The 19939-nt window shown below is 37.0% G+C and overlaps 1 protein-coding gene across 1 annotated transcript in view; it reads right to left on the reverse strand.

The window, feature by feature from the left end:
• The window catches only part of AQR (aquarius intron-binding spliceosomal factor), a 111892-nt gene that overhangs the window by 62285 nt on the left and 29668 nt on the right, over window positions 1-19939 (reverse strand). Inside the window, exons 10-14 of the mRNA XM_006141698.3 lie at window positions 13930-13994; window positions 10521-10637; window positions 8764-8877; window positions 6609-6712; window positions 2846-2948 (exon numbers count right to left, since the gene is read on the reverse strand). Of these exons, the coding sequence (XP_006141760.1) occupies window positions 2846-2948; window positions 6609-6712; window positions 8764-8877; window positions 10521-10637; window positions 13930-13994 (503 nt within the window). The remainder of the gene's footprint in view (window positions 1-2845; window positions 2949-6608; window positions 6713-8763; window positions 8878-10520; window positions 10638-13929; window positions 13995-19939) is intronic.

The raw sequence follows: 19939 nt of genomic DNA on the forward strand, positions 1-19939 counted from the left end.
CCTCTCTCTGGCGAGTGCACGCACCCTATGGGAAAAATCTAAAAAGCCAAGAAACAAAACGCTACTCAATCTTATGGCAGTCAGAAAATTAGAAATTACAACAAGTTACTAGTTTTTTTTTACTAATAAGATTAGCAAAAATGATATTTACACGTAATGTTATCTAATCTATCTCAAATGTAAAAATAAGATGTTACCTACTTAACAATGTTCCAGTAACGATATATTGGAAATATGTCACATTATCTGCACTGAAGATAGTATTATTTTAGGAAAGAATGATAACATCCAACACTGGTGAGAGTTGGGAGTGGCATACTTTAAAACACAGTTGGTGAGAATATATACCTTTTGGAGGGTAATTTGTCAGCATTATGTATCTTTTATCTAAGCTCAAAGTTCAACAAATAATTTCACTTCTAGGTACCTCTCCTTAACATCCATATACAGGGACAAAGAGGCATATGCAAGGGTTGCATTATTACTTATAAAAGTGAATATTGCCAACAACCTAAATATCCATCAGTCAGGGTGTGATTAAATACTCATTCATTCTGTAAAACGTTATACTGAAGTTAAATGAGGGGTATCTAGCACCAGCAGGTAGTGTGGTAGCTGGGAAGGCTGGATCCCACACAGCTTACTGCATGGTCCCACATAACAGCTTGAAAAATGTACTGTGTATGTGTGTACCCAAAATCTGGAGAAGATAAATGGAGGAGAAAAGATTGCAGTATGGCTATCCCTACAGGGTTCTTTCTTTCCCTCTCTCTCCAATGAGAGCACATAACCTACAGTAAAAATTTTAAAAATAAAAATAAAAAAGTACATCTATACTACACAAGTAGACTAAAATAAAAAACACAGTATTGGGAACCAGCAGTTAGCGTAATGGCTATGTCACTGGACTCTCACGTAGTTGACCGCAGTTCGCATCCCAGACCTGGTGGCTTAAAATTCACGCCGGGCGCGTGTGCGTGCGTGCCAAAGATCCCGAGAGAAGAATGGAGGAGAAGGGATTGCGGCGTGACCATCCCCCCTTGGGGGTGATTTCTCGCTTTCTGTCTCTATGTCTCTTTCTGTCTGACCGGCAAGCGCACGTGCCCTATAGCGAAAATCTCTCAAAAAAAAATTTAAAAAACAAAAAACAAAAAACACAGTATTAAAAAAATTAAGGTGCAGTAAGACTTGGTTTTTATGTATGCACATAAAACTGGATTGTTACAATATTTTTATGAAATGTATAAAAAAGTTCTGGAAGGACTTGAGTTTTGACTATGTATTTCTTTTCTTTTTTCTTTTTTTTTTTTTTTAAGAATTACATCATTTTATTCGTTGTCTTTTTTTTTTTTTTTTAATTGAAGTTGACCAGAGAGAGAGAAGGAAAGTGAGAAAGCAAGCTGCCAGGCCCGGAACTTGAACCACAGTCAGCCATGTCAGAGTCCAGTAGCCTCAACTACCATGCCACTTGCCGCACCTTGACATAGGTTTCTATATTATTATAACAAAATATACTCAGGCATTACTTATATGATTGAATTAAAAGAAGTTAAAACAACAATTTTTTAAAGTTTGGAAAAATACTGATGAACATGTTAATAGTGATCTATGGGGAATCTAATGGAAGTCCAAAAGGGTAAGATTTCCACTTTTTAACATCAGATACCACTGTGTTGTGTTTTGTTTGTAAAATCATACATGTTCTTAAATAAACATTTTATCAAATAAAAGTATTAGTTAGGAGGCTAAAGCCTTGATTTCCAAAAATTATTGAGCAATCCCTTAGAATTCTTAAACTACTTAGTCAAAAATAACTAACCTTATTACTAAACATGAGATTTTTCTAGTGATAAAGGCTTGACTTAATATTCATGTCACTATATGTAAGTGATTACATTTAAAATTAATTATTTTTTTTTTAAAGAGGGATTTTTGTTACAGGGCTCATGTGCCCAGAGAGAGACAGACAGAAAGTGAAAAATCATCCCCTAAAGAGGATGGTCACACCACAGTTCCTTCACCTCCATTCTCCTCTTGGGATTTTGGGCACGTGTGCACATGTGCCCAAGGTGAGTTTCAAGCTGCCAGGCCCAGGACCTGAACAGCAGTCAACCATGTGGGAGTCCGGCACTTTTTAACCACTATGCCACCTGCTGGCCCCTAAAATAAACATGTATTAATGTTTATTCATATAAATGAATGTGTGTGTACATGTGTATACGTAACTGTGATCTCCTTAAAGGAAGGAATGGTATCAGCTATCTATCAGTATTTATTCCCAATGTCTGAACCCACTGACTGACACAGAAGCTGCTCATAAATGCTTGATAGTGTTACAAATTCATAAGTTTTAATGATAAAATCTGTAGGGCCCACCCTGTGGCACAATGATCAGGTACTGAGCAGAGGAAGCCAAATCTCGCATGGCTCATTGAGGTTTAAATCCTGGCCCTGTCAGCTTCATGCCAAGGTTGCATATATATGTCCAAAGATTGCATACGTATGTCCAAGATTGCATACTTATTGCATACATAATTGGACTAGAAGGATTATGGCTATGGCATGACCAGGCCCTGCTTTTTCTCTCTGTCTCTTTTCTTGTGTACACATGTAATCTCTATCATGAAAAGAAAAAAATAAAAAATTTTAAAAAGAGATAAAATTATTGAGAAAAGAAATTCAAGAAATAAGAAAACAAACATTAAATAATTATAATTCCCAAAACAGGTGGAAATTACCTACCTAATTTTTAGCCCAATAGAAATATATATGACTCTACTTCTCTATGAATGATTCAAAACAGTGGAGAAAACCACATGTAAAATTCAGAGAACATTAATATTACCAGCAATTCTAGAAGAAATTCTTTATCAAAAGTTGTGTCTTCATTTTTAGGAAGGGTTGGCAACAAGCAGAGATATGAGGCCACCTGGTGGAGTGTGTTGGAACTGCAAAATAAAGAATATTTAGAATGGACTATTTTACTTCCCCTTTGAAACATATTTCTACTGAGTTTAAAAAGTAAATGTTATCTGGGGTCAGTAGGTGGTGTAGTGATTATGGTCACATCGCTTGACTCCCACACGGCTGACCACGGTTCTAGTCCTGGACCTGGTGGATTGAAACTCATGTCAGGCTCGTGTGTGCGCCCAAGATCTCAGGAGGAATATGGAGAAGGGATTGTGGTTTGGTCACCCTCCCAGGGGGGTGATTTCTCACTTTTCCCTCTCTCTCACTCACTCTTTCTCTCTCTCTCCAGCAAGTGCATGCGCTTAAGGCAAAAACCTCTTTAAAAAAGTAATTGCTATCCTATGACATGGACAAATATCAAAAACTTACAACAGGCCCAGCCTTTGTGGTATAAGTTGGTATATGTTGAACTGTGGTGCTGGAAGCCACATGTTCAATCATGGGTTCAAATCCTCAGCCCAGTCTATGGACTACCTGAAATGTGCTGGGCTCATGCCTGAGATATTGCTTAGCAGAGGGCTAGGGGAAGGAGCTCACATGACCAGACCCTACTGGAGGGTGCTCCTCTCCCTTACATGCATGCACTATTATGAATAAAATAATAAGTAAACTTTAAAAAGGCAACAAACAATAAAAATGAAATCTTTAATACATGGTTGTCAAAGGTGTTTTCTGCAGACCTCTTTTGGTACCTGAGATCATTTCAGGGAACCAGGAAGAACTACAATTTTTAAATATACTAAGATGTTATTTGGGTTTTTTGGCCTTATATACACATCGACAATGCAAAAGACTAGTGGATACAACTGCTGGAGGCACAAATCTGGGCAGTGGTGCCAACCTGAACTATCAGTAATGACAGCATCTCTCACTTCTATATGCAACTTTTTCTCTTTTGTTTTTAAAGAATAATTTTATTTAACTTACTTATTTTATTTTGACTAGAGAGGGACAGAGAGAGAGAAAGTGAGAAAGCAAGTTGCCAGGTCCAGAATTCAAACCACAGTCGGGCACATGGGAGTCCAGTGCCCTTAACTACCATGCTACCTGCTGGTCCCTACATGTAACAGTTTTTTTTTTTTTTTCAAAAAGCCAGTTTTATTTTTAAATATCCTTAATGAAGTGGTAAAAATTATTAACCTTATTACATTTGGATTCTTGAGTGTCTATTTCTGAAAACTGTGGGATAGGGACCAGCAGTTAGCAGAGTGGCTATGTCACTGAACTTACATGTAGTCGATCACGGTTCAAGTCCTGGACCCCGGAGGCTTAATCTTATGCTGGGCAAGTGTGCAGGTGTGCCTAAGATCCTGAGAGGAGAATAAAGACGAGACTGCAGCTTGGCCATCCTCCTGGGGGGTGATTTCTCACTTTCTATCTCTCTCTCTCTGTCTTTCTGGAGTACGCATTCACCCTATAGCAAAAACCTCTCCAAAAAAAGAAAACTGTGATAAAATAGGAAGCATACATTTTTATATGCAATTTTTATTTGAAAGAACTGCCAAATTATAGGACCAGCAGTTAGCATAATGGCTATGTTGCTGGACTCCCATGTAGTTGACCGCAGTTCAAGTCCCGGAGCCAGTGGCTTAAACTCACGCCAGGCGTGTGTGCGTATGTGCCCAAGATACTGAGAAGAGAATGGAGGAAGGGATTATGGTGTGGCCATCCTGGGGAGTGATTTCTCGCTTTCTGTCTCTCTGTATCTCTCTGTCTTTCTGGCGAATGCACGCACCCTATACCAAAAAACCTCTCCCCCCTAAAAAAGACACTACCAAATTATACTTATTCAATCTTGAATAAATGGAATTTTTTCAAATTTGAGTGAAATAAACCTGCAACAATTATTAATATTTGTTGCAATGATAAAATTTGAACTGCTAAGTGAATGAAATATTATAATTCTGGAAAACATGCATTTATCACTGTGATGTTGACAGTTTTCTACTAATTAAATAATTGCATTACTCCGAAAAATTCCCTTGTGCCACTTCATATCAAAATCTCCTCTTCAGGACCAGCAGATAGCATAATCGTTGTGTCGTTGGACTCCCACACAGTCAACCACAGTTCAGGTCCCAGACCCAGCAGCTTAACTCACACCAGGTGCATGTGCGTGCATGCCCAAAATCCCAAGAGGAAAATGGAGCAGAAGGAGTTATGTGGCTATACTCCTTAGGGGGTGATTTCTCACTTTCTGTCTGTTTCTGTCTTTCTGGCAAGCACATGTGCCCTATAGCAAAAATCTCCTAAAAAAAACCCAAAAACCCTAGTTCTTAGGCAACCACTTTTCTGTTTTGAATCTCTATAATTTTGTCTTTTTCAGGACGTCAAATGAATGGAATTATGCTTTACATAGACTTTCGGGACTGATGGTCTTTACCTGGCACAGTGCATTTGGGATTCACCCAAATAGTGAATGCTATCTTAGCTGGTTCCCTTATATAGCTCAGGAGTATCCGTGGTATCACTATGTGTTCATCAATCACCAGGCTGAAGGATGTTCATGTAACCCACTTTTTGACAATTATGAAGAAAACAACTATACACTTTTATTTTATACAGATTATTGTGTGAATATAAGTTTTAATTTCTCTTGGATATATCTGTAAGTGGGAACGACCTGATCATATGTTAAGTGTATGTTTAACTTTACAAGAAAAAGTCCATTTTTTTCACAGCAGCTAGTCCATTTTCAATTCCAGCAATGTATAGGAATTCCAGTTACTCCATATCTTTTCCAAGAGTCAATGCTATCAGTTCTTTATTTTTAAAAATAATATCTAATAGGTATGTCAAATATCTCTTTATCTTTAAAATTTGTATTTCCCGAAAATTAAAGATGTTAAGCATTTTTCCATGGGTTCACTCAATATATCTTTTTCGGTGAAATATCTGCTCAAATCTTTTATCATTTTTTAAAAGTTGTTTTCTTAATGAGTTCTGGATAACTAGGTTCCAATTCTATCTCTGCAACTTACTTGCTTTGTGATTAAACCAAGCTACTTAACTATTCTGTCTCGATTACCTTACATGTAGAAGAGTAGTTACTCCCAAAATGAGCATTTGGATTACTTACATACCTAGCAAAGAACCTACTACATAGTAAATATACATTTCAAAATTTGTGTATCAGCAAACTGCTAAGTGCCACAGAATATTACTAATTTTATGAATTTTAAACATGTAAAACTTTTACTGAGTCATACTTCTAATATCATATTGGGTCGTCAAAAAAGTCATGACGTATTTTTCTGTTTCCTATGTAAAAATGCGTCATGACTTTGCTGACGACCCAATACATAACAAGGCAGCATTGTATATTATTGCTTACGACTGATGTGGTAGACTAGCTTTACCTACTCTAGGAGAAACTTAAGATCTAGTTAAGTAATGTAAGTCATAAAAAATATAAATTCTACCAAAAAAAGATTTAATAAAAAAAGGTAATTATACTAAAGTGATGCAAAGATACCAAACTGCAAGAAAGAAGAAATAGTTCTAGATGTCAATAAAGAGTAAAGCAACAGGTACTATTACCTAGAGTACTGCAAAAGTGATAAAAAGCAACAAAGAAAAAAGTTCAAGGCACCCGCTGCTAAATCAGAACACACAATTTTGCTTTTGTGTTGTCTTACCTAAGGGGTCCAAAAAACTTGACCAAGGATTCCCGAGTATCTACCTCTGCCACATTCGAGAGGGCAAAATCATAGAGTTCAGGGAAATGAGCAAAAGCAGCCCTCTAAAAGAACAAAAAAAACATGAGCAATTAATATCTGCATATTAATACAACCATCTGCAATTTACATATTACATAATGAAAAAGTACTAAAAATGTTAATGTGCCTCTCTTTATTATATGCTTCTCAAATGTAAGATCTGCTTTATTTGGTAAGCATATAACAGGAAAAAACTAGAAGTGAATGCAGGAATGCAAACATAGTCAGGGTACAGTCTATTATTTCTAAAACTGGATTTTAATATATATGAAAATAGCCATGAAAGTTTACCTCACTGATAGAAGAGAAATAAAAATCTTTTGTTATTAAGAACTAGCCTAACAAAACCAAAGTTTCAAGGGAAATTTCCACTGAAAAAAATAACTTGAGAGAAAGGCCAAAACACAGCGCACATGTGCCTCCTTTTGTTTCGAACTCTGGGAAGTGAGAATCTAACAGGGTGTGACTCCTTCTGTCATCAGAGGAAATGGAGCTCAAGAACAAGACATGATCAGTAATAAAAAACAAATGAGGTACTTTTTCGGCATATTTGAGCTGTACTAGGTACGTTGCAAGAAAATAGAAACAGCGCCACCGTGGTGATTTGGTAACATCGAGAAAACTATCCCTAAGGCTTCTCTGATGCCCTTGGCACAGAAAAGATCCAGAACTTTTCATGTGCACAGAAGGTCGCCAGGCTGAGTGAGTCTGTCATGGGATTACTCCTGACGATGGCAAACGACCCTGCGCCCCAAGTCAAAGACAGAGCTGCCAAGACTAGGGAATGATGAGCATTCACTCTCAGGAGAATGCTAGCACATCAAGCACAAAGCTGAAGCCTTGTCAGCAGGGCAAGAGCCAAGTTCCTTGGGGGCAATCATCATGCCTTGGCTGTGCCAACACAACAGACCACATGGCACACCAGTGACTTGTAGTCACTTCAAAGGCAGAAGGACAAAAACAAAGAGAACAGCGGGAAAAGACATCTTAGTGTCTCCATGTACACGGATACCACTCTGGGAAAGCAGAAGATCACAGTTGCCTTGAAAAATAACAGGATTGAATACAAAACAGTTTAAACTGAAGTTTGAGTCTTTCCTCCTTAAAATGATTACTTAGAACAGAAAGAAATGAATTACTTTAAACCACAAATAAAAATCTCCTTCTGACAGCAGAGGAAATGGAGCTCAAGAGCAAGATAAGACATCTGACAGAAAACAAACAAGGTACTTTGTGGCATACCTGAACTATATTGGTAAATCGCAGTCTCATTACATCTCATTACATGGGTTTATTTTAAAAATGTACAAAATGTTGGGGCCAGAGGGTGGTGTGGTGACAAGGGACGCTGGACTCCACACTAGACTCCCACATGACTGACCACGGTTCGAATCTCAAACCTGGCAGCTTCCTTTCTCACTTTCTCTCTCTCTCATTCTGTCCCCCTCTGGTAAAATTAAAATAAATAAAAAAAGTTAAATAAAATAATTACTTTTTAAAAAAAAGTGTAAGATGCTTAAATGTATCTTGCCAAATGTTGAGATACTCTTTCACAAAAAAAAAGTGATGGCAGAGCTAATATTCAAATGCACCAAGTTGGCCAAGTAACTAATATTTCTGACTATCAAATATTAGAATACTGATTTACAGGATTTAGATGACTATGAAAGAAAGCCTTTTTTTCCCACAAATTCATCAGAATTAGAAATATTTATTAAAGTTCATTTAGTTATTTCTTCCATGAGCAAGAGAAACAGAAAGAGACAGCACCCCCAACAGGGTCTGCTCCAGACTTCAGCCAGTCCCAAATTGTGGCCAAGTATATGCTTGGCCTACTCAGGGAGGTCTCTGAACTTGAACCTCCAACAGTCCCATATAAGACTGCCTCACAGACCACTGTGTTTCACTGCTGTGCTATCATCTGGCCCCAGAATTAGAAACATTTTTTAAAGCTGAAGATGAAAATACTATTAAATCAGTATCTTTTTCTGGCTGTGCCTATAAATAACACCTAAATTATAACATAACCCAACTTTAGAGAGCATAAGCGAAGGCTATAATACACTTCAATTACCTGCAAGGAAGTAATTCTATCATAGTGAATTGTAGTCATCTCATTCTCTGTCAGAGCATTTCCAGTCTGGTCATTAATTTCAAAACCAGTATAGAACTTAAGCATGTCCAAAAGCTGAAAGGATACATTTAAATTAATATATATGTGAACAGAAGTACAAAAAAAGACATCATTATTTATTAAAAACAGTAAGTCCATATACTTCCCCAGAAGTGCTGAAAAACTCTAGAATGTAAACATTACAATAAACATTTTGAAACATACCCAAACATATTTTATTTATGTGAAAATAAATTGTGTGTGTTGTAAACAGATTGTTGTCTATCTCAGATACTTAGTTTACCTCTACAAAGAAAAACTTAAACTGCAATCCTCATACTTAAAAGGACATTAAGGAGAAAATCAAAGTCATCATTTCAATGAAAAAAAAAATCTGTATCACTGCAAATTTATAAAACTACACCATGAGAGGGAACTCCTGAGGTCTCTAATAATTTTCTTACACAGAACCTTCTAAATGAGGGTTTTGGAATTCATAACTGGAGATATTCCTTTCTATGTGTTATTTCTATTAAAAACAGGAAGGTGAGAACAGCTTGTTACTCATTCTTCTCATCAGCCTCCATGGCCATTGAGCCCTGTCTCTGGCTTAGCTCCTGCTACTTACGCAGCCCTGCTTTGCTCTTCGGCAACAGAGCCTACTGGCTGTACTCACTCCAGAACTACTAATATTTTTAGTTCTGCTCTATGACAGATCAGATATTAACATTTCAATGCATTTTAATATACAGAGTCAATCAATGGATTGAAATTTTAAAAGAGAGTAAGAAAAGAGAAAAATGCTTAGATATTAGGCAAAACAATGAAGGAAACAGGGCTAACCAATGGCATGATTGTTAGGGTGGGTGGATACCACATGGTCAAAAGAGCAGTTCAAGTCCCAGTCCTGGCAGCTTGAAAAACATGCCAGGTATATGTGTGTGCCCACAATCTTGAAAGGCGGGAGAAAAGGAGGAGGAGGCATTGTGGCATGACCATCCCCCACGGAACTGCTTTCTTATCTACTCCTCCTCTTAGGTCTCTGGTGAGTTCATGTGTCCTCGGGCAAATATTTTTTAAAAAGAATAAAGGAAATAGGTAAAGATACAAAAAAAAATCATAAAAATCATAAGTTTCTCCAATTATGAGCTTACTAAAAGCTTATTATAAGTGTTTTCTTCTCTATACCACAACAAGAAATGTGAAATGCTCGTATTTTGCCTTCCTGCCGGAGGCAACAAACTTCAGTGCATTTGCCTTCCTACTCAAGGCAGCAGACTAAGTGTACGTACTCTTCCATGTTACCAACGCCTGTCACCATCATTTTATGGAAAGACATAGCCATAATGCTGGGCCTAATACTTAACTCGAAATTACCGCTCATCATCTACTATGTTCCACAGTGACTGACCAAAAAATCAGAACATGTGAACTGTGGAACCACATTCTCAAAATCATAATCTTGTGTAATAATACATCTACATATAGTTGTTGAAAGGTTATAATATATAATTATGAGGCCATCTAATTGAGATTGCATTCACTTTAATATTACAATCTGATTTTATGTTAAAATTACTATTAGGAATTTTATCATTCAACTCAATATTTAGAAAAATATACTGAGTGTCACACACTAATATTCCTAGTTTAGTAACAAAGAAAAGATTAATTTAGAAATTAAAACAGTAAGTATACTCAGATACATCAATGCTCACCTGGGAAAAAAGATGCCCATCCTCTTCCCTGTGAACAAGATTGGAAAGGTAACAGTGGACCAAAAGGTGGGAGTCGTCCAAGATGGTATTAAACCAGCGCCTGGTGGGAAGGAGGGCCTAGAAAAAACACATGTCACAGCAATGAGCCTGCACTTATTCTGCTCAAGTAGAAGTGAAGTCTTCTGATGTTTAACTCAGAAATGCTGACCACATACAAAGTACCCTTTGCCTCCCAAAACACATACTGTACACCAAACACGGAGCTTGGCTCGGGCTGTAAATAAACTCAGTGGAAAGGCTTTTAGTTTGAAAAACAATAATGATGACAATAGCACTTTTAAGAGAAAATTAAAAATATAATCCAACACTGGAGGACTGGTTCCATGGTCTGGGGCTAGGGAGTGTTTCCCACATGATCAACCATATTTCAAATCTCCACCACAGGAGCTTGAAAAATACACTTGGCAAGTGGTTTTCCCAAATCCTGACTGGACACAAAAATGGAAGAGAAGCACCTGCTTCCCAGGGGAGAACCAAGCCTCTCCTGCCACCCTATCTATGGACAGAATACATGCTCTCTGGCAATAAAAAAAAAAAAAATTTTGAAAAAAAAAAAAATCTAACACTAGAAGGAATCTCACAGATCATCTTGGGCAATAGTTTTCAAACCAAACCCTACAGGAAATCACAGTATATTTGTGGGTAAGCTCAAAAGTGGAACTGCTTTGAGAGAAAAGGGAGCAGGGACCCTGTAGTGGGCACTTGTGTCTTTTCTTCTCCCTGCATTCCCCAATTTCTTAGAAAGAGACAATGCTGGGTAAGTAATAATTACTTATTACTAAGTAATAAGATTGTAACTGTTTGAAGACCACTACTCTAATCAGATATCCTCATTTTATAGGTGAGGTTAAAGAGTCCTTGAATATGAAACATTCAATACACTGAAGGATAAGTAGTTTGACAAACTGGCCAACATACCCTCAGCTGTATGTGAGAGGGGAGCTTGTTAGAGGATTGGATATTGTTCAGAAACTGAAAGAAAAGGGTAAATTGCTGCCTATACTAACAAGAGAAAACTAATGAATGTTAAACTTGGTGTCCAACTATTACAAGAGATTCATTACAGTGGAGCAGTTCATGATCTAACCCTCAGAGATAGACTGGGAATAGGAAAATGCTTCTTACCCTGTTTCGCTTTGTGTATTTCACAAGGTTGTGCTAAATAAATGTTGTTTCTTTCCACCAAAAATAGAATGCAATAAATATCTTCAAATTCAATTTAAAAAAAAGTCCTTCAGAGATTTAGAAATTAGTTACTTGCAGAGCTAGAATCTGAATGAGTATCTTGAGAATTGCTAGTCTAATACTCCAAAACTACAGTTAAGAAACAGATATTCTCTTAATTCTTCACATCAAATCTGAATTACACCATCTGCATCTGAACTTCCCATCCAAAGGCTCTACCCAGCAGTATGAAATCTTATTTAAAAGCCTGACAACAGCAGCTGTATCTTTCTTCATCAATATTAGACACACTCAGGGAGGTCAGATTATTTAAAAAGATGGCCAGAAACCCATAATTTTAGTCATTATCAAAAACTCTGTATGTACATGAAAAGGTACTAAAATATGATTTAAAAAAAATGCCATTGCTGGGACCAGCAGTTAGTGTAATGGCTATGTCGCTGGACTTCCCACGTAGTCGACCGCGATTCGCATCCTGGACCTGGTGGCTTAAAACTCACGCCGGGCACGTGTGTGTGCATTCCCAAGATCCCGAGAGGAGAATGGAGGAGAAGGGATTGTGGGGTGACCATCCCCCCTGGGGGGTGATTTCTCACTTTTTGTCTCCCTGTCTCTGTCTGTCTGGCGAGCGCACGCACCCTATAGCAAAAACCTCTCAAAAAAAAAAAAATTTAAAAAAAAATGCCATTGCTGGGCTCATGTTTAGAAACTATACTAAATATGGTGTAATGGTTATGTCGCTAAACTCCCATGTAGTAGAATGGAATCCAAGTCCCAGACCCGGAGGCTTAAAACTCATGCTGGACCCAAAAATCCCGAAAGGAGAATGGAGGCAAAGAGACTGGTGTGGCCATTCCCCTAGGGGGATGATTTTTCGCTTTCTATCTGTCTCTCTGGCAAGCACATGCACCCTATGGTAAAAATCTCTCTTAAAAACAAAAAAAAAAAACAAAATAAAACAAAAAACTATTGTAAATAATCTTTTTCTACCAATAACAGCCCATATAGGAACAGACCATCTGAAAACCTCAAAGACCGATTATTTTTCCCCTCTATCTCTAATGACACTTGAAATACATAAAAACTACGGCCAGTTTGAGGTGAAAAAGAAATCTAGGCTCAGCTGTGGTAGCACACAAGTAGCACCATCCTTATGAAGCTGGAAGTGGCAGAGGAGACCCAGGTTCACTTCAGTTCCTAAGCCAACGTGAACACGCTGGGCACAGTTGTGCATGCCTATTATCCTAGTCAATTGGGAGGCTGGGGCAGGAGGATCATGACACAGTGAGACTGTCAAAAATGCCTTTCTTGGGCCAGCAGGTGGCGTGGTGGTTAAGGGCACTGGACTCCCACATGGCTGACTGCAGTTCGAGTACTGAACCTGGCAGCTTGCTTTCTCATTCTCTCTCTCACTGTGCCCCTCTCTGGTCTCATTAACTAATTAGTTAGTTAATAAAAAATAAATAAATAAATAAATTTAAATAAAATAATTCTTTTAAAAAATGCCCGTCAGGACCAGCAGTTAGCATAATGGCTATGTCGCTGGAGTCCCACGTAGTCGACTGCGGTTCGCCGGAACTGGTGGCTTAAAACTCACACCAGGCACGTGTGCGTGCGTGCCCAAGATCCCAAGAGAAGAATAGAGAAGAAGGGATTGTGGCGTGGCCAGCCCCCCTGGGGGGTGATTTCTCGCTTTCTGTCTGTCTGTCTCTCTGGCGAGCGCCCTGTAGAAAAAAAACCTCTAAAAAAAAAAAAAATGCCTGTCTCTCTCCCTTCCATTTTCCCCTTTTTCCTCCTTCTCTCCCTCCTACCTCCCTCCTCTCTTTTCTCCCTCTTTCATTAAAAAATAAACAAATCTTCCTATATAGTCATATGCTCAATCTTAGACCTTTAATGACTATATAATAAAAGTCACTACAGAGCTGGCCACAATTGTGCACAGTGCTAACACACTTCACAAGGCAGAGGCTACATGGGAAGGTCCTAGATCATGTCCCAGAGTCTCCCTGCATACACCAGGTCTGTTGTGATCTTGGGAGGCTGGGGTGGAATCACAGGATTACAGTCTGAAGGCTCTGCTAAAGGTGCCTCTCTGTGCCACCTTTTCTCAGGAAAGAAATAACTAAACTTTATATAAAAAAAAAAGTCACCACAGATTTCTTACCTCTAGATCGATCATAAGTTCAATGAATCTTTCACAGTAATGAACTTTGTCCATAGTGACAGGTTCTAGACATAAGGGGAAAATGTGTTAGAATTTTTTTACTAAGCTACTTTTTGTGCTGTTTCTTAAAATTTGCAGTTATTTAATCATTTAAACAAAGTCATTTATCTCTATTCATCACAACTGGACTGTGATTCAGAGTAGAAACTCACATATATTTTTAAAAAAGCAGATTGGGCCAGCAAGTGGCATGGAGGTTAAGGCAGCTGGATTTTAGATGACTCACTGTGTAGTTCGAGTCCTAGACCCAGTGGCCAGAAAACACATAAAGTATGAGTGTATATGTGCCCAAAATCCTAAGAGGAGAATGGAGGAGAAGTGACTGTGGCATGATTATCCCCCCAGGGGGTGATTTCTCATTTTCTTTCTCTTTTTACCTCCCTGTCTCTCTCCACAAGCACACATGTCCTGTGGAAAAAAAAAAAAGTTTAATGGAGCACTTATCACGATATTTAGCTTCACAAATATAAAAAAAAAAGATATAAAGTGTGAGTGAGAGTACTTTTTTTTAAAAAAACAAATGATTTATTTTAAATTATTTATTACCATTATTAATATTTTTTAAAACTTGCTACAGGGCAGCATGCTTGACAGAGAAAGAGAAAGAGGGAAAGTGAGAAAGCAAGCTGCCAGGTCTTGGACTTGAACAAAGTCAGCCATGTGGGAGCAGCACCCTAATATCATGCCCCTGCTAGCCTGGTGAGAGCACATTTTAAAAATCAGGTTCCCAAAGATATCCTTAAAGTGTTACCATTAAAAAAAAGAAAAACAACTGCATACTCGATGATTAGGTTTGGAAGAAACTTGGAGATATACAAACAGAAGGCATTTTTATATCAGCTTATGCTTCACTTTCTTCATTGTTTTCAAATATCAAACTTCTAAAAGCATGCTCATATGCATAAACATATTTATATCTTGTATATGTACATATGTACACGTACACAGACTATATATTTTTAAATCATGGGTAAGAAAGATACACAATGAGTTAACTAAAGTGTTAGTTTTTATAACTTTTTCCCATTGTATATGTATTACATTTGACATTAAAATGCCAAAGATATATAAAGCAATAATATTTTTAAATCATTATTATATTTTATGCTATTCATGAGCATAATATAGTATTTTTAAAAACATTTATTTTTGTTTTCAAATAATTACAACCTTGCGACATGAACTACAAGTTTTTTTCCTATTGCCAGAAAATGGTCTACCATGGTCTCCTGCCAAGACTGTTTCAATTACAACAGAGACAATTATAGGGTTGCTACCACTGCTTAATCTAAGGATTTCCAACAGTGACTAACCCAGTGCCAGACCTGTGGAAGGGATCCTACATATGCTTAAATAAAAATCCACTCATTTATTTGTAGTACACAGGCAAATGGAAGGCTTGATGTGAAGGAAGAAAATGTGTATATTTTGAGACTGATTTAAAAAAATATTAACAAGAACTCTTCTAGTAACAAATGTCCATAATCCTGACCCTGAACTAAAAGAATCATAGAATTTAATAACTGGAGAAGACCTGAGAGAACAGCTATTCTAGATCATTATCTTCTAGGTGAGAAAGTGAGGACCAGAAAAAGTGACTTGATCAACGGATAAAATTCAATAATGGTTGGTTACAACTTAAACCCAACTTTTCTGAGATATGGTCTGAGCTACACTGTTTAAAAACTTTATACCCATATAAGGAACAATTTATAATCATAAAAAGTAAAATATTTTTGTTCAAACTGAAAAAGTGAGCAAACTCTGTAGTCTGTACCTTTACTTACAACTTGAGAAAATTACTGGCAATGGTCCATTTAAAATTAGAAAACATTGTTCACTCAAGTTCCGTGTTCTGTGGACAAAGCTGCATGTTTCTGTGTTGGTTGATTCTGCTTCAGTGTAGAACTCTTTTCATTCCAATTTCATACACAAATATATCCTATTACCTCTCTTTTAGAATTATTTCCCCACCTTCTGACAGTAGCCCTGATATTTCAGATCCTCCTACACAGATTTCCTTTATTACAATTGTGATATTAAGTTTTTATGATCCTATAAAATGAAACTACAATCCTTATTCTTTTAAGAATTTGCTTTCTGTTTCCTAAGTACACAATCTATTTTCATATCCTATCTTAAGTGGCATACTATTTTCATCATCTTGTTAATTCCTTTGCCAACAAGTTAACAATTTTGATCAATTAATCTAAGAAATTTTGTTATCTGACAATATACAAAATACAGTGTCAACAGACTGTGATTTACAGGTTGTTGAAACTGCTGCAGGCTCTGTTTTTCACACTTGCATTTGAAACGTATATGACCCTACATTAAACATTTCATAGTCACATATATCAATCTTCATGACCCAAATTATTACAGACATTAGTAGTTCAAAGCACTCACTGCCTACTATTTGTGCCAATGAAATGCAATTTTAGTCTCCTCTTCAGATTTAGGGTACTTAATGGAAAGATTTAAATATACTAATATTAAGTGACTTAGATATAAGCATATAACAATTTTCTTCTTTAGAATGGTGCTGTAGTAGTACTGTGCTCCAAGTAAGGTACAGCTTATGTATAACATTAATATCCATTCCTCACTTAACTGTAGCAAAATTATCAATTACAAATTATTACTTGGAAAGTCAGCTTTTGTAAGTATTTATGTGGTATTTTAGTTGAAATGAAGCTATAATATAAATATGGTTCTCCTATAAGCTATTCTAGAAGATTATATTCCACTTAAGAAATACAGTATTATCAAAACATAATCTTGGGAACCAGCAGTTAGCGTAATGGCTTTGTCGCTGGACTCCCACGTGGTCGACTGCGGTTCGCGTCCCGGACCCGGTGGCTTGAAACTCACGCCGGGCGCGTGTGCGTGCATGCCCAAGATCCCGAGAGGAGAATGGAGGCGAAGGGATTGCGGCATGACCATCCCTCCTGGGGGGTGATTTCTCGCTTTCTGTCTCTATGTCTCTCTGTCTGTCTGGCGAGCGCACGCGCCCTATAGCAAAAAACCTCTCCAAAAAAAAAAAAAAAAAAAAACATAATCTTGGGGCCAGCAGATGGGTTAAGGCACTGGACTACCACAAGCCTAATCATAGTTCAAATCCCAGACTTGACAGATTGAAAATCCTATCAGGTTCGTGTACATCATGTTCAAAAATCCTGAAAGGAGAATAAAGGAGAAGGGATTCCAGTGTGGCCATCCCCTTCCCAGGGAGTAAATTCTCACTTTTCCTCTCTTTGTCTCTTTCCGGCAAGCACATGTGCCCTATGACAAAAGCCTAAAAAAAAAAAAAAAAAAAAAAAAAAAAAAAAACCAAAAACTTAAACAGCATACTCAAGGGGTCTTCAAACAGTATATGGAAAATGAGTAATAAGAGAAAACTATACATGGATTTCAAAAACTTTTCACCAAAATAAATTTGTACTTTAATTCCATTTTTCTATGAACTTTTGAAGTCCCCTTGTATACCTTTCTTAAAAAATATTCAAATTGCATTCATTAAATGCTTATAAAAGCTTTACAAATTGAGCATAGTTTAATTACTCCTCCTGGGTATACAGGTTTATAATGTGCGTGTGCACACACTCACACACACACACACACACATGTGTACATCTATAGTATACTCACACTATTATTTTAATATAGCATCTACTCTATACAGCATATTTTTTCATCAATAAATAGGAACCATGAAGGAAGGAAATCTTTTTCATTTCACTTTACATCTTACATCTCAAAAACAATTCCTCTTGCCCTCCAAACAGTATGTGATGGCACTTGAAGACACTACTTAGCACCATATTATTAAAAAAAATGCAGGTAAGTTCTGCAACTGTCTTCTTCATTATTATATCCTAGCACCTTGTATAGACCCTAAATTTAGTAAATAAACACAAAAAATATTTGCGTCGTCAGCAAAGTCAAGAAATATTTTTCTATTCAACATGCATCATGACTTCCCCAACCCAATAAATGAACATTTCCATAACCATGCCAGTGTCTTCAAAACCCTTCAAGACAGTCGCAATAATCAGAATGGTAATTCGCTTGAAAAGAAGAAGATATACACTTTGTCATTAAAATATACGATCATTCTAAGAGTAGTTTTTTGATTAGAGAGAAATAAATTCCATAGGAGCATCTATACGAAAACTTCGTTAAGTAAAAGGAGACAGTTACCAGAAAGTGGGACTGATTTCAGCACACAGATAAACTTCTGGATGAGCTGTGAAAGAAATCTTCTTTCTTGATAGGCCCTGAAATTAGAAAGAACATGACCAAGTTATTTTTGAAAAATTTTAAATGCTGAGTAAGCCTTCATTACTCAAATATTCAAATGTTCCATTCCTCCCTAAGATTGGGACCATAATTTAAACATAGCTTCTTCTCTGTATATAAATATGATACTGTGTAAACAAAGGAAGAGCCTCAGTACCAACCTAATAAGCCAGTTAAACAGACATCTCCTCCTCTCACTGTAAAAATATTTACTGATTTAAGGGTCAGAACTTGAAAGGAGTTTTCAAGATGTCACTTACAGTCTTACCTTTACATTAAAAATCTAATGTTTAATGTAGCTACAGTGAGATGAGCATTTTTATATTCTAGTATGTTTTAAGGTATTCAACAGAAGAGGGTATATTATAATAGCAAAAATTAAATGTTAGCTTGAAAAATAATTTTCTACTCATTACTAATTTAAGATATTGATAGATCAATTTATCAACATTTATCAGATACCGATAAGCAGCAAATGATTATGCTGGTCCTGCTAGAAATACAAAGAATGGGAATGAATATAATCTATTTGAAATGACAAGTCATACAATATAAAGAAAATTAACAATTGTCTTTAAGTTAGCATGCATGTTATTAATCAAAGTATCAAACATTAAGTGAGCACCAATTATGCCAGGATTTGATCTGTGCTAAGCATTTCACATGAAAAATCTCATTTATGCTGACAGCAGTGCTATGAAATAGATAACTGTTGTCCAGATTTCAAACTGAGGTTCAAAGAGGTGAAGTGACTTGTCCAAAGTGTAACAAATGAGTGTGGAAACTACGTAAGTCTGATTGTAGAACCTATGCTCTAAACAACTATTTATTCCAATTATTATACAAGAGCTAGTTTTTAATTAAAAAAAAAAACATAGCATGTGTTCTAAGAGTTCAGAACAAAGCACTGTAGTATGAAGTAGGCTGTTTGGAAGAGTATAGATGGTTAATAATGAATTAAATGGAGGGGAAAGGACTTAGGGAAGAACATTGTAGTATGAAGTAGGCTGTTTGGAAGAGTAGAGATGGTTAATAATTAATTAAATGGAGGGGAAAGGACTTAGAAAGAAAGAAGGGTGTAACAGACAAAGGTGAATACGACAGGACTGGTTGACTGAACAAAAATAGCCAGTGAGAGGACTGGAATGGTCCAAACCAAACTAGGTAGGAAAATTGAGAGAAACTGGGCAGAGAGGTGAGGATGTAAGGAAATATCAGTGACATTACTTAGTTGAATATAAACTGAGTTCATGGCAACACATAGAGAAGTACACAGAAAGGAGTTATACAGTGAAAAGACAAGAAGAAAAGAAGAACAGAGAAATTTAGGATTAAATCACAGTAAGATATTGGGATGACAGTTTTGAGGGAAAAAAATAGTCAAATGCTACAAAGATGTCATTTAATTAGCCCAATTAAGAGATTCTTGGTTGGGGGCCAGCAGGTGGCATAGTGGTTAAGGTGCTGGACTCCCACATGGCTGACCTCAACTCATGCCATGGACCTGTTAGCTTGAAAATCATGCCGAGTGTGTGTGCATGTGTGCCCAAAACCCCAAGAGGAGAATGGAGGAGAAGGGATTATGGTATGCCCACCCACTGAGGGGTGATTTCTCACATTTCCATTTTTGTCTTTCTCTATGAGACAT

This window comes from Tupaia chinensis, unplaced genomic scaffold (genome assembly GCF_000334495.1).
Source record: "Tupaia chinensis unplaced genomic scaffold, TupChi_1.0 Scaffold000062_1, whole genome shotgun sequence".
Classification (NCBI taxonomy): domain Eukaryota; kingdom Metazoa; phylum Chordata; class Mammalia; order Scandentia; family Tupaiidae; genus Tupaia; species Tupaia belangeri.